The 14,500-nt window shown below is 37.5% G+C and overlaps 1 protein-coding gene across 2 annotated transcripts in view; it reads right to left on the bottom strand.

The window, feature by feature from the left end:
* The window catches only part of WDFY3 (WD repeat and FYVE domain containing 3), a 312,187-nt gene that overhangs the window by 101,497 nt on the left and 196,190 nt on the right, over window positions 1-14,500 (bottom strand). For both annotated transcript variants that reach the window (XM_030915939.1, XM_030915944.1), the window contains 6 exons: window positions 12,663-12,844; window positions 10,463-10,694; window positions 8,960-9,120; window positions 5,953-6,064; window positions 2,806-2,996; window positions 1,233-1,385 (listed from right to left, as the gene is read on the bottom strand). In XM_030915939.1, the coding sequence (XP_030771799.1) occupies window positions 1,233-1,385; window positions 2,806-2,996; window positions 5,953-6,064; window positions 8,960-9,120; window positions 10,463-10,694; window positions 12,663-12,844 (1,031 nt within the window). The remainder of the gene's footprint in view (window positions 1-1,232; window positions 1,386-2,805; window positions 2,997-5,952; window positions 6,065-8,959; window positions 9,121-10,462; window positions 10,695-12,662; window positions 12,845-14,500) is intronic.

The raw sequence follows: 14,500 nt of genomic DNA, 5'->3' as shown, positions 1-14,500 counted from the left end.
TTTGAGGATCAACTCCACAGAGATGAGACTGTCAGCCTAGGTAGGAGTTTAAAGGAAGGAAAACAACAAATATAGGAAAATGTAAAAAAGTAAAGATGGACATCTTTACAAAAAATAATGAAAACATCACTGCAAGAAAATAATAGAAAAAAATAGAAAGATATAAGAACCAGGATATTAACACCTGAAAGGTAGCAAAAGAAGTATAACTTGAAAGAATATGAGGGAAACAGACAACAGCCAATGTTACTGAGAGTTGGGGATACTGAAAACTGAGTACAGACCATAGATTTTTATTTAGAGGGAAGCTTCTAGTAAGCTTTGAAAATACAATGTCAGTAAAGCAATTAGGGCACACTGTTTGTGAGGGATTCAATAACTGACAAAACAGAGCTTACAGTAGTTGTGAGGAAGAACGGTTAGGGCCTAGACACAAGAGTTTGCAAATACTAAGTGCTAGGCACTATTCTGGGCGGTAGGAACACAAAGACAAAGAAGATAAACACGATCTCTGCAATCATAAAGCCCAGAGATCCTGCAGTTTCAAAGGGATATATTATATAAATTTCGTATATAGTAACTAACATGCAAAGTGCTGTAAACAAGAAATTAAATGGAAAAAGGATATGAGTGATTAAGTACTGCCTTGAGAGAACAGAGTATAAGCTGTTAACAGTAATAAGCCAGTAGAAATGAAAATGCCTTTGAAAGAATGAGGTCCCAAGGGTATGCAGGACAGCCTGAGCAAAGGGGAAAAAGAAGTGATAGTTAGCCTAGTATGAATAGGAGAAAAATTGATTAGGGCTTGAGTTAGGATATAGCAGTAGAAGCAGAAAAGGTAGACTATGAAATGCGAACATAAAATGAATGATATTTTACCATGCAGTTGTAACCAAAATTAGAGGTCTAGGTCCTATTTATCAAGAAAAAGTTTCTATCAGAATCGCCTGATGAAAATATGTTTGACTCACGTAATGCCACTGCCAGCAGCAAATTAGCTGGTCAGGGATATGCACCATACCATTTCACTTCTAAAATATTTGCAAAATGGAATATCCTTGGAGGAAAGGAATCCCGGCATTATTCTACTTTTTATCTTTTACTAAATGATATTAACATGAATGTCACAAAATTACAGGACTTTAAACACATTTTAGAGATAAAATAGTTTATAATCATATGGAGTAAGAAATGCATTCATTGATTATATATTATTATGCTTATATACATACTTCAAAATCACAAAGGAGGTCCTGGAAAGCAGTCGAATTTGGAATAATGGAGGTCTCATGTCCACTATCAACAGTTCCCACCAAAGAAAAAGTTAGATGGAGGATGTGGCTATTAAGAAGGGAACGTTTCTTCTTAAGCAACATTGCCAGCAACTACAAGAAAGTAATACCACATGTCTGTTGATAAATCATCATGTATATTTTTTATACACACACCCCAACCCCCCACACACATGCACAGAATCCTATGTAGATGATTTCTGAGATTTCAAAGTTACCTTCTAAATTTTTATTATGGCAATATAACATTAGGTAAAATCTGAAAAACAAAGGGATCCTAACACTATTATTAAAATATCCACTTTTACATTTACCTTTTCAATTCTAATATAAGTATGTAAATAATTACCAACATGTGCATAAAATTGTATGTGTAATGAAAACATCACAGTAAGAAAATAAAATTGTATGCACATGATGGTAACTACTTAACTATACATCTTTTTCTGTATATAAACTTTTTTTTGCAATATAGTTTTCATAATTACAATTTTAAAAGGTTGAATGATAGTCTATGCAATGTTTAGCGTATAATTAGTCATTCTCTCATTACTGGTATATCTAGATTGCTCTATTTTTTCATGATAATGCTGCAATAATCATTTTGAAAGTTTTGTAAATGAAAACACTTATTGAAATAGTATAATTAAATCTATACAACACAGTAAACAGTATATTCATTATCAATAAACTAATGGCTAAACTTGCAGAAGGCATTTGTACTTCATGTATGATAGGAGGTTTTAATCTTCCTTCAAATATTTGTTCCTCTTCTTACAAGTGATTTTTTGTCTAATTCTCGTACAGACTGTGGATACATAAATGCTGCATTTTTTTTTTTTTTAGGTCTTGCTCTGTCGCCCAGGCTGGAGTGCAATGGCGCAATCTTGGCTTACTGCAGCCTCCACCTTCCGGGTTCAAGCAATTCTCCTGCTTCAGCCTCCGGAGTAGCTGGGATTACAGGCACATGCCACCACGCCTGGCTAATTTTTGTATTTTTAGCTTTCAGGAATAGCAATGGTACACTTATTATGTAGTGGCTTTCACATCTCCTGAGTAAGTAACAGAGACAAAAGATGGTAGGGTGTGAGGTGGAGGGGAGAGACAAGGTGACAGGGAGAGCCCTGAATCTTCTATGGATTTGGCAATCTTTTGAGAAAGGGGGAATAGGACCCCACTTCATTTCATTCCCATTTTCACAGAGAAAAACAACATTCAAACCAGCAAACCTTTGTTCTGAAAATATATTCAATGTATTAAAGCTATATTGAAATAACGTTGCCTAACTCAAGTGTTTAGTAAGATTTGGTAAGACAGAAGAAAGAGGATAAAGCAAATTAAAGAAACAATACAACTTTCATTGAACATATATCAGTTTTCATAAAACTACTGGCTCTTTAAGTTTACTTGGACAACATAATTCTTCTAGAGTTTGAAACAACATGAAAGATAATAAAAAGCAGGGTATTTTAGGTGCCAGGTGAAGTGAAGGCAAAGTTTTACAGTTACAAACCTGGTAGCCCTTGATTCTTTCCATTTCTTTGCTGGCTAGTGGGTTACTCTTGACCACACAAACCAGGGCCTTGACTGCTGCATATAACCCTTCCACATCAGAGGCCATGGCCACCAGACCCAGGATGGCTGCAGCTCCACCAATGTACTGCAAAGTAGTGGCAACAGGCTTAGGGACAAATGTTCTTACTCCTGATTAAAAGATAGTGAAAAATAATTAAGATAAATTCCCTATGTGAACAAGAACTGTATACATTATTTTGAAAAGTTTTTAATTAGTAATGTTTTATTTTAAAAATATCTTCTGTCTATAATGCAAATTCTAGGGAAAGCATTAAAGGTAGGATTTGGGACAAGGCAATAAAGGCTGGCTGGGCACGGTGGCTCACACCGGTAACCACAACACTTTGGGAAGCTGAGGCAAGTGGGTTACAAGGTCAGGAGTTTGAGACCAGCCTGACCAACATGGTGAAACCCCGTCTCTACTAAAAATACAAAAATTAGCCGGGTGTGGTGGCATGTGCCTGCAATCTCAGCTACACAGGAGGCTGAGGCAGGAGACTCACTTGAACCTAGGAGTTGGAGGTTGCAGTGAGCCGAGATCGTGCCACTGCACTCCAGCCTGGGCAACAGAGGGAGACTCCATCTAAAGTAATAATAATAATAATAATAATAATAATAATAATAATAAAAGAAAAAAGAAAAAAGCTAATCTACATACTTTTAGAGAAGACTGGGTGTAGAGGAGTGAGCAGGGAAGAGCAGGGCTTTTCAGCAAGCACAAATGTTTCTACTGTGTAGCTTTGGGCTGTACTCAAAAGTGCAGTGGTCTTGAGAATGAATTTCTGAGTCAGTGAGAGTGCCTTACTAGAGTCTGCTGGGGAATAACCTTGGGGACAATAAAAATCACTTTAACTCTGTGAACTGGGGAACAGCTTGGAGAAGCCATCCTGGTGGGGATGATGTACTTCCTATAGATAAACCAAGCAAAGCACATTACTGACCATTACCCAAAGCTTCTCTTGGTTAAGTAATCTGAGTAACAGTACATCATTGACTTTAGGAGAGTGTAAGTTTATAGAAACACAGTCCTGGAACTGTGTGTCAATTAAAAAAAATCACACCTACATTCCTAACATTTTAAAGAGGCATTATTTGAATGTCACTTGCCTGCTGACCAAGATAGAGATTGTAAAAAATAAAACTAACATGCATATTATATTTCTATGTGCTCTGCAGTATTCACAATACTTTTTTTTTTTTTTTTTTTTTTTTTGAGACGGAGTCTTGCTTTGTCACCCAGGCTGGAGTGCAGTGGCCGGATCTCAGCTCACTGCAAGCTCCGCCTCCCGGGTTTATGCCATTCTCCTGCCTCAGCCTCCCGAGTAGCTGGGACTACAGGCGCCCGCCACCTCGCCCGGCTAGTTTTTTGTATTTTTTAGTAGAGACGGGGTTTCACCGTGTTAGCCAGGATGGTCTGGATTTCCTGACCTCGTGATCCGCCCGTCTCGGCCTCCCAAAGTGCTGGGATTACAGGCTTGAGCCACCGTGCCCGGCCCACAATACTTTCTTTCCTTCTTTTCCATTTTTTTTTTTTTTAGGCAGGGTCTCGTTGTCACCCAGGCTGGAGTGCAGTGGCTCAATCACAGCTCATTACAGCCTCCTGGGCTCAAACAATCTTCCTGTCTAGGCCTCCCAATGTGCTGGGATTACATGGTGTGAGCCACCATGCCCAGCCCACAATACCTTCATATATTACAGTGCTGATTTTGAAAACTAGCTCTAAGGTAATTAGGGCCAGGATTACTAGTTTATAGACAAGAAAACTGAAGTTCATAGAGCTTAACTGTATGGCATAATATCACACAGTGACACAACAGGGGCTGGAACCTAAGTCTCCGAACTCTTTATTTACTGCTCACTGCTCTTTCCACTATACCACAGGTCTGCTATACTTTTGAAAAGGACATACCACAGTGCTCAATAAGCATTTTTTGAATAAAAGAACACTACCATATGCTTTAAAGAAAATTTTCTTCAATGAGATATTATCAAAAAAGAAAAACAAAGATTTATGCAATTCACTGGGACAATAAAAATTGCCAATGACTGATAAACATGTTGGATTCTGACCAGCACAACACTAACTTTTTATTAATCTAAAAAGGAACCAGTATTATATATTGATTTGCACATTAAAAGGCACAATCACTGGTTCTGAATTTTGAATGGCCTGATTGGTTTATGTCTCAAGATCCTATCTAACAAAAAAACAAAAACAAAAACAATGTTTTAAGCAGACATGTACAAGGCTCTGTAGAATGTCCACTCTCAACTTTCATTATAGCTTGAGTCATAGTGTTTATCTCGGAAGCTCTTAGTTCTAGCTCATTTCTAAATTAACGAAACTCATGAGCTATATACCAAATCATGAAACAATCAATAATAGTTCTGAATTTTGATACCTGTCACTAAATGTAATTTGAAATTTACCTAAAAATTACATGAAATTATATAGTCAGTGCTGATCATTACTGACAAGAAGGAAACAGTGGGATTTTTTTTTTTTACTTTAAGTTCTGGGATATTCTGGGATACATGCACAGAACGTGCAGGTTTGCTACATACGTAAATGTGTGCCATGGTGGTTTGCTGCGCCTATCAACCTGTCACCTAGGTATTAAGCCCCACATGCATTAGGTATTTGTACTGATGCTCTCCCTTCCCTCGACCCACTTCCCCTGACAGGTCCTGGTATGTGATGTTCCCCTCCCTGTGTCCGTGTGTTCAGCGCCCACCTATGAGTGAGAATATGCAACATTTGGTTTTCTGTTCTTGTGTTAGTTTGCTGAGGATGATGATTTCCAGCTTTATCCATGTCCCTGCAAAGGACATAATCTCATTCTTTTTTATGGTTGTACAGTATTCCATGGTGGATATGTAAAAGTTAGTGGGATTTTATGAAAGGTTATTAATTTTAAGTTGACTGGAATTTGAGATTGTTATATTTAATCTCTGAATACTGCACGTACACTATAGGTCAGGGCTGTACAATATGAAATTAAATACTGCCCCTCAAGTGAGGAAAGTGAATGCAAACTTGATGGCAAACAAAGAAGTCTGAAACAACAAAGACAAGTCCACTCACCCAAGTATCCAATCAGAGCGGCCCCAATTGTCCGTGCAGATCCATTAAGATGTCCTGCTGAATTGTGTATCAACTTCACAGGAGTGGCATTCTCATGTGAGGAAATGCCTAACTGAAAAATAGGAAAGGAAAATAATGTAATTATATAAGAACAGTTTCAATGTTTTGATTGGAAAAAAACCCAAACACATGAATGGTAACATATCTTTTCTTTCCTCCCTTATCAGAATACCGAAAAATGGCATTTAGGTCCAGCCTGATGGCTCATCCCTATAATCCTAACACTTTGTAAGACAGAGGAAAGGGAATTGCTCGAGTTCAGGAATTTGAGACCAGCCTGGGCAACATGGCAAGACCCCCATCTCTACTAAAATGCAAAAAATTAGCCAGGCCTGGTGGTGCATTACTCAGGAGGCAGAGGTAGGAGAAACACTTGAGCCTGGGAGGTCAAGGATGCAGTCAACGGAGATCGTGCCACTGGCACGCCATACTCCAGCCTGGGTGTGTTTATTTTTGGAAATGTACAAACGCTTCCAAAGTGTGGAAACTCATAGGAGGTAAGTTAAACACAATTTACTGAGATAAAGATGGCGAGAGGATTTTGAGACACAGCTTCAGGGGTTTTTCTGAATGAAGTTCTTTGGTAGTTTAAAGGTTGTTATCACTAACTGCCTCGCAGTATTTCAGATCAGTGAACATATGAGCTTTATTCCATATCCAAGTAAACGTAAGTTATCCAAGAGTTTATAGATAAAATTGCCTACATAAAGGAATCTTACATTTTAGTACATTCACACATAACACAAGATCTATTTTCAAGTCAAATATAACTTTAATTCTGTTGTTCACTATAGAGTTATGTACAGTTTATGTTCCTTAGATATGTACATGTGTCAATATATGTATGTATGTATACACACACACACACAGACACACACACAAAGCTCTCCATAAGAGTTGTCAATACTTACAGTTCCTGGTCTCTTGATTTCCTTCCCCTTGGACTTTGCCTACGGTAATCAGCCAAAATGGCTTGTCACACTCACTGACTCATAGTCAGTCCTCACTTCTCATCTTACTGTGACCACTTGAGACATTTCCACAGTGAATCCTTGATCTTACAACATTAGGCCCTCCTGGTTTTTCTCCCTTCTCACTGATTGCTACTTCTCAGTCTTTTCTGGTTCTTCTTGATGTCCCCAACTCCGTAACACTGGAATGTCCCAGGTTTCAGTCTTTAAAACTTTCCATTTCCCTATCTACGTCTATGCTTTGGTGAATACATGTAGACCCATGGCTTTAAACACCACCTGTATAAATGAACTCCAGATTCATATTTTCAATGGCCTTGAAATCTCTACTGAGATGTCTAATACACTTCTCAAACTTCTAAAACAGAATTCTCAATATTCCTCTCAACTCTACTCTTTTTGTAGTTTTCACTAATCACAAAATTTGACTCCATTTTCCCAGCTGTTCAAGCAAAAAACCTGGACTCCTTAACTCTCTCACCTTTCACACTCATTCCACATTCTATCACCCAAAACTGCTAGGTCTACTTTTAAAATATACCTTGAGCCTGGTGGGGTGGCTCACACCTGTAATCCCAGCACTCTGGGAGGCTGAGGCAGGCGGATCACCTGAGGTTAGGAGTTCGAGACCAGCCTGGCCAACATGGTGAAACCCTGTCTCTAATAAAAATACAAAAATCAGCTGGATGTGGCATGCCTATAATCCCAGCTACTCAGGAGGCTGAGACAGGAGAATCACTTGAACCCGGGAGACGGAGGTTGCAGTGAGCTGAGATGACACCATTGCACTCTAGCCTGGGTGACAAGAATGAAACTCCGTCTCAAAAAAAAAAAAAGTGTATATATGTATATATACACATATACAAGGTGTGTGTGTATATATATATATATATATATATATATATATATATATATATACACCTTGAATCTGATCACTTCTTATCACCACCACTGCTATTGCCCAAGTTAAAACCACCATCATCTCTCATAGGAATTATTTACCGTATTGGCCTCATAACTTGTCTCCCTACTACTACCTTTGTTTCTCTTCAGTCTATTCTCAATAGAAGTCATAGTGATAAAATGTAAGTTACAGCATTTCCCTCCTATGTCTGAAACTCTATAATGTCTCCCATCTTTCTCCATCAAAGCCAATGTCTTTACAATTGCCCCATGAATCCTAAACAACCTGGGACCCATCACCACTCTGGGCTCCTCTCCTACTGCCTGCGCCCTCTCTAATTTTATTCTAGCCACATGTCTCCATGGCAAGCAAGCATACAGTACTTTTCTCAGGGCCTTTGCACTTGTATTCCTGGAATACAAAACACTCCCATACCCATAGGCATATCCCATGCTCCCTATTCCTATGGCTTGTTACCTCATCCCTGTCAAGTCTTTGCTCAAAGTTCACCTTCTCAGTAACGTCTCCTTGGACCACCGTATTTAAAACTTGAAACTTCTCTCTTTCCCCTTCCCTGCTTTATTTTACTGCATAGCACTCATCACCTTCTAACATACTTTACGATTAGGTTATTTGTTTAGGTATTATCATCTGTCTCTTCCACTAGAATGCAGGAAACATAAGAGCAGAAATTTTCTTTTTATCCACTGCTATGTCCTGAACTGAATGTCACCTGGCACATAATAGGTCATTCATTAAAAAGCTGAGTTGTAGCCTTAAAAACAGTAATTGTTTTCATTAGTTTTCTAAAGTTAAATTTCTTAATTGCCAATAAAAATAAAAAAATTAATATGAATTATGTACTCATAACAGAAACTGTCACTTTTCCAAATTAAGTTACATATCTATATGTGTTTTGGCCTGTATTTTAAGTCAATTAACCAAACACAAACAACACATGAAAGGCATGATTTTTAGCAATCACTCATAATTGAGTAGTATCCATATGAGACTCTGAGATATGTTTCCAGTGAGAATCAGCCATAGTACACCAAGAAATCATCCTGCCTACCTGCTTAGCAATGGCTTTGCTATCCAATTTGTTATACACTTTCCGGATTCTTGCCACTGTTAGAGAAGACACAGAGAGTGCATAGAGGCCAAACGACACCTTCTCCTCTGGTACTAATGACACAGGGGATGGCACTACCCCTTCGGATTTTGCATCTTTACCTTCAAAAGAAGAATAATTCTTTTCAAAATCATCAGTAGTTCTCATCTTAAAATAAGCTTTTTATTCTTATTATCCTTTTTAAATGAGGAGGCTTGAAAGTCTTAAAGTAGAATAAGAGAGGTAAACTTAAAAACTATGTTACTTCTCAGCTCTTCATTTATTTCTTTAATTAAAAAATGGAAAAAGAAATCTAGCCATAGAGTTCTACATTCTAAGTGCTACTCTTAAAACATGTTTAAAATATAGCACAATGTAAAGGAAGAAAAGTTTTAATGTTATCTGACGAATTGTAAAACATGTCCTCCTAGATTCAAAGGAAAAAGGAATGAAGATGAATAAAATACCTATCAGCCATGTAGCACTATGTCCCCTCCCCTAAAAAAGCACTCAGATATGCCTGCCTGTATTCTTCGAGACAACAAAGCAGAAGAGTTATTAATAAAGGCACGTGTTTTAAAGCCACATGGCCTGAGTTTGAATCTTGCTTTATCACTTAAAAGCTGTGCGACCTATGTTTTTGTGCCTCAGTTTCCTCTTCTGTGAAATGGAAATACTGACAGTACCTAACTCACAGTGTTTTGAGGTGAATAAATACATATGAAGGGCTCAGAACAGCTACATCCTTCATTTGTATTGACTTATTTAGCACACAGTAAGAGACCAAGAAGTGTTAGCTTTTATTAGATACCATCTAAATTAAGAATGAGTGAAAAGATAAATTACTAAATGATAGGATTATGACCATTTATAATATACTTGTCCTAATTCTTCTGAGATTCTTGGTGGAATCAGAACAAGGGAGTGAAAGACATCATTTGCAAGAAGTACTAGCAAGGAATTGCCAGCTTAATATCAGTTCCTCTGAGTCTAAATTTCATTTGGGAGAAAGGATAACAAAAAGTAGGCTTGGAGTAAAGAAGTGAGGAAAAATAATGTTAAATGATCTAATCTAGAGAATATATGTGTGTGTATTGAACCTATCTGTTCTTCCTTTAACAGGAATGGCTATACTTTAAACTGCTTCTTGTAACAGGAGAAATCACAGAAAGAGAAGAGTGTCACACAGTTAGACTCCTAGAGGGCATATACCTATATCTCGGAGCCAGTAAGAGAAACTGGATAATAAACGATCAGGCATAAAGACAAAGAATCCAGAAAGTGCAGTATGATCAGTGGAGGAAAATATTTTAAATAGGAGTGAGTATCCTGCTGAAGAAGGTTAAAGAAGGAGAAGGCACTTTTCCTAGATAAACAGTATGTATAACTTCATACACACACATGCATCTATATTGCAGGAGTTAAATTTCACACAGCTTCAGGAACTAAAAATAAGTTACTCACATGGCATACATACAGCCTGAAAGCTTCCAACGTAATTTGGTCCAAGTTCATAAATGGTAGTAACATTTGAAGAAGGTAAAACTTCTTCTAGAAAATGTGTGGGTCCCAGGCGCCAAACCAATGAAGCAATTTGGCGTTGGGCAGGTGGAGTACCAATGTAGGCATAGACCGTGCTCACCACTGGTGGATTTGCTGAACCTGAACCCCCTGGAGTACTGTGAACATAATGAAGCTGTAAGGAAGACAAAAGCAAATGTGTGACATGTGAACACTTTCCCCAGGAAAATAACTACTTTGGCATATATATTTTCATTATCCCAAGGTCACACAACTTTACAAATGCACAAAAACATCTGGGGTCGAGAAACAGGAAGGGCAAGGCACGATACTGGGATCTGTAACTGAGGACCAGGTATAGTAGCTAAAACTTTTATCCAACTCTCTAACACAGATAAACTCCTTAATGCTAGAAATGGCAACAAGCAATTATAGGGATACTGTCAATGGCTGGTTTGCATATCAGGTTAATGATGCTTCTCTGAAATTTTTGTGCTGATATAAAGAGAGCTTTCCACTATAGAATTAAAGTAGTCTTGAAATTAGGTATGTTACCTTCAATGTGAGTCTGTTAACTAAAATTACTGATGAAAATTGTTTTATAGAGATAAATTATTATAATAAATACATAATTAAGTACAGTATAAGAGACAAAGAATTTAAGTTGCTTTTTCTTGCTGAAGCAGCTTAATAGGATGAAGGACATTTCCATTAACTGCTGTGTCATAACATCTCAGCTTCAGATCCTATTCATTATTCTGTATACTAAACAGCAGTTCTTGGTGATATTAATAGCACAATCATGAAGACCAACATGTGAGCTACAGTTGATTTCACACTACTGTGACTATTGACAGGGACAGTGACGACGATGATGTAAATAAATCAATAATAAATTTCCTATTGCACAACTCTACAAGCTGAGGCCATTTTTATTTTTAATGACACTAAAATGAATGAAGGAGCAATGTACTAGAGAATCTACAAACTCATTTCAAATGTAATCATGTATACAAATAAATCAACGACTATTCCACAAGGTGCATTTTAGGGTTTATCATATTGAAACACAATGCCACAATAAAATATCATCATCATCAAGGAAGGAAATATATTCAAAGATGCTGCTGGTTTCAGTGTTTTTTTTAACTTTAATTCACACACAAGGACAAACTTTGTCTTTTTTTCTTTCAAGTGATCGCTCTAAAATGGATACCTGCCTATAATCCCAGCATTTTTGGAGGCTGAGATGGGAGGATCACCTGAGGTGAGGAGTTCAAGACCAGCCTGGCCAACATGGTGAAACCCCATCTCTACTAAAAATACAAAAATTAGCCAGGCGTCATGGCACGCACCTGTAGTCCCAGCTACTTGGGAGGCTGAGGCAGGAGAATTGTTCAAACCCAGGAGTTGGAGGTTGCAGTGGGCTGAGATCATGCCACTGCACTCCAGCCTGGGCGACAGAGCGAGACACTGTCTTAAAAAAAAAAAAAAAGATACTAACTTTTAGAAGGTCAAGAATTTTCAGAGTTTGCCAGCTGAGTTCTGTACAAAGTAACAAGCAGTATTTATTCTCATTCAGAAAAAGGGAGTTTCACCTGTTTCTTTACACGATAATCAACTCTCTTTTTTCTCTTCTAAATAGTATCACAATCTACAGTAATGTTTATGTAGTCATTCATTCAAAAAACAATGAACTGAATACCTACTATCATTATCAGGGACTAATCTGGGTGATCAGAAAACAAAAAAAAAAAGCAATTCTAGCTCTAAAGAATATAAGTCTTCTGGACTAAATTACAGCAACAGCAATGAAGTGACAAAATTGTGTGTTCACCGTTATTTAAGAATCCTTCAACTGGTTCCTCTATTATGAAAAAGCACCTAGCAAATTGGTTTAAGCTCTTGTAGATTCAGCAACTTCTTTAGTACCTATAAGCCCTCATTTCTATTCTTCTCTAATAAAATGGTAAGAATTGGCTACATAAGTCTAACATATTATTCAAATGGGTACTGAACATCAACTTAAAATTAAGAAAGTAATTATAAAAATATCACTGTAACACACACACACACACCCCCACCCCCACCCCAAACTACTACCTTATAAAGCAGGTAGATTTACAAGTGCACATACTCTTACCTTTACAGTGTTAACAAGCTGTCCATCAATATAGAGGGCTGCAGTACTGTTTTTCAACATGCCTTTGCTCATTACCAAGACCAAATGATGCCACTGTCCCTCAATAATAAGCTCTCCACATCGAAAGCGAGCACAGCATGGGAGAATTTCATAAAATGAGGACTCTTCACTAAAATCATCAACTGAAATAAAGGGGGGAAGACATAAGAAAGTTTTTCCAACACCATCCCTATTCAAATTATTCATATCTAGATCAGCATGTTTTAACTTTATGTTAAAACAAAATAATGATGCAGACTGATTTGAGTAACAATACAATTCTGGAAAAAAAATGATAATACGGGTTGGGTGCGGTAGCTCACGCCTGTAATGTCAGCACTTTGGGAGGCTGAGGTGGGCGGATCACCTGAGGTCAGGAGTTCGAGACCAGCCTGACCAACATGGTGAAACCCCATCTCTACTAAAAATACAAAAATTAGCCAGGCATGGTGGTGTGCATCTGTAGTCCCAGCTACTCGGGAGACTGAGCCAGGAGAAACGCTTGAACCTCGGAGGCAGAGGTTGCAGTGAACTGAGATTGCACCACCGTACTCCAGCCTGGGTGACAGAGCGAAACTCCATCTCAAAAAAATAAATAAATAAAAATAAAGAGATAATTCATACAATACCCTTACCAGCAGTAAGAAGTGAAACCTAGAATGTATTTTTGCTCTCTTCTGCTCAGGAAATATAGGTATAATCAAAGTTACAATGAACAAAAGTTAGCTAACGAAGTAAAAAATACCTAAGAATAAAGAGACAATAATATTATGATAAACACTAAAAAGAGACTAGTTGACACCCAAAACAAAAATAAACAAATGGGACTATCTCAAACTGAAAAGCTTTTGAATAGTAAAGGAAACACCAAAGTGAAAGGCAATCTATGGAATGGGAGAAAAATATTTGCTAACTATGTATTTCATAAGGGATTAATGTCAAAAATACCTAAGAAATTACTAGAACTCAATAGTAAAGAAACTAATAATCAATTAAAACTGAGCTAAGAACTTGAATAGACATTTCTCCAAAGAAGGCACATAAATGGCAGACAGGTATATGAAAAATGCTCAGTGTTACTAATCATCAAGGAAATCCAAATCATAAGCACAGTGGCGTATCATCTCACACATGTCAGAATGGCTATTACCAAAAAAACAAAACACAAGTGTTGGCAAGAATGTGGAGAAATTGGAACCCTTGTGCACTGTTGGTGAGAATGTAAAATGCTGCAGGTGCTATGGAAAACAGTACGGAGGTTCCTCAAAACACTGAAAATAGAACTAACATATAATCCAGCAATACCATATCTGGGTACTTATCTAAATCACTGAAATCAGGACTTCAGAGAGGTATCAGTACTCCCCTGGACAGATGAGTAGATAAAGAAAATGCGGTATATGCATACAATGGAATATAACATTTAGCCTTAAAGAAGAAAATTCTGCAATATCTGACAACATACATGAAGCTTAATGATATTATGCTAAATGAAGCAGCCAGTCATAGAAAGACATATATTGCATGACTCCACTTATATGAGGTATTTAAAATAGCCAAATTCAGAGAAACAATGAATGAAATGTTGGTTGCCAAGGGCTTGACGGAGGGGCAAATGGGGAGTTACTAATCAAATGGCGCTAAGTTTCAGTGAAGCAAGAGAAAAAAAGCTTGAGATTTGCTCTACAGCACTGTAACTATAGTCAACAATAACGCGCTGTAACTTTTTGACATTGATTTGGTTACAGTATGGGTTAGAAAAAGAACCAAGAAAAATGTAAAGTTTATTCTTGCTATAT

Source organism: Rhinopithecus roxellana, chromosome 2 (genome assembly GCF_007565055.1).
Source record: "Rhinopithecus roxellana isolate Shanxi Qingling chromosome 2, ASM756505v1, whole genome shotgun sequence".
Lineage (NCBI taxonomy): Eukaryota > Metazoa > Chordata > Mammalia > Primates > Cercopithecidae > Rhinopithecus > Rhinopithecus roxellana.
Note: the sequence above shows the minus strand (reverse complement) of the source record. Positions and strands in the feature narration are given on the sequence as shown.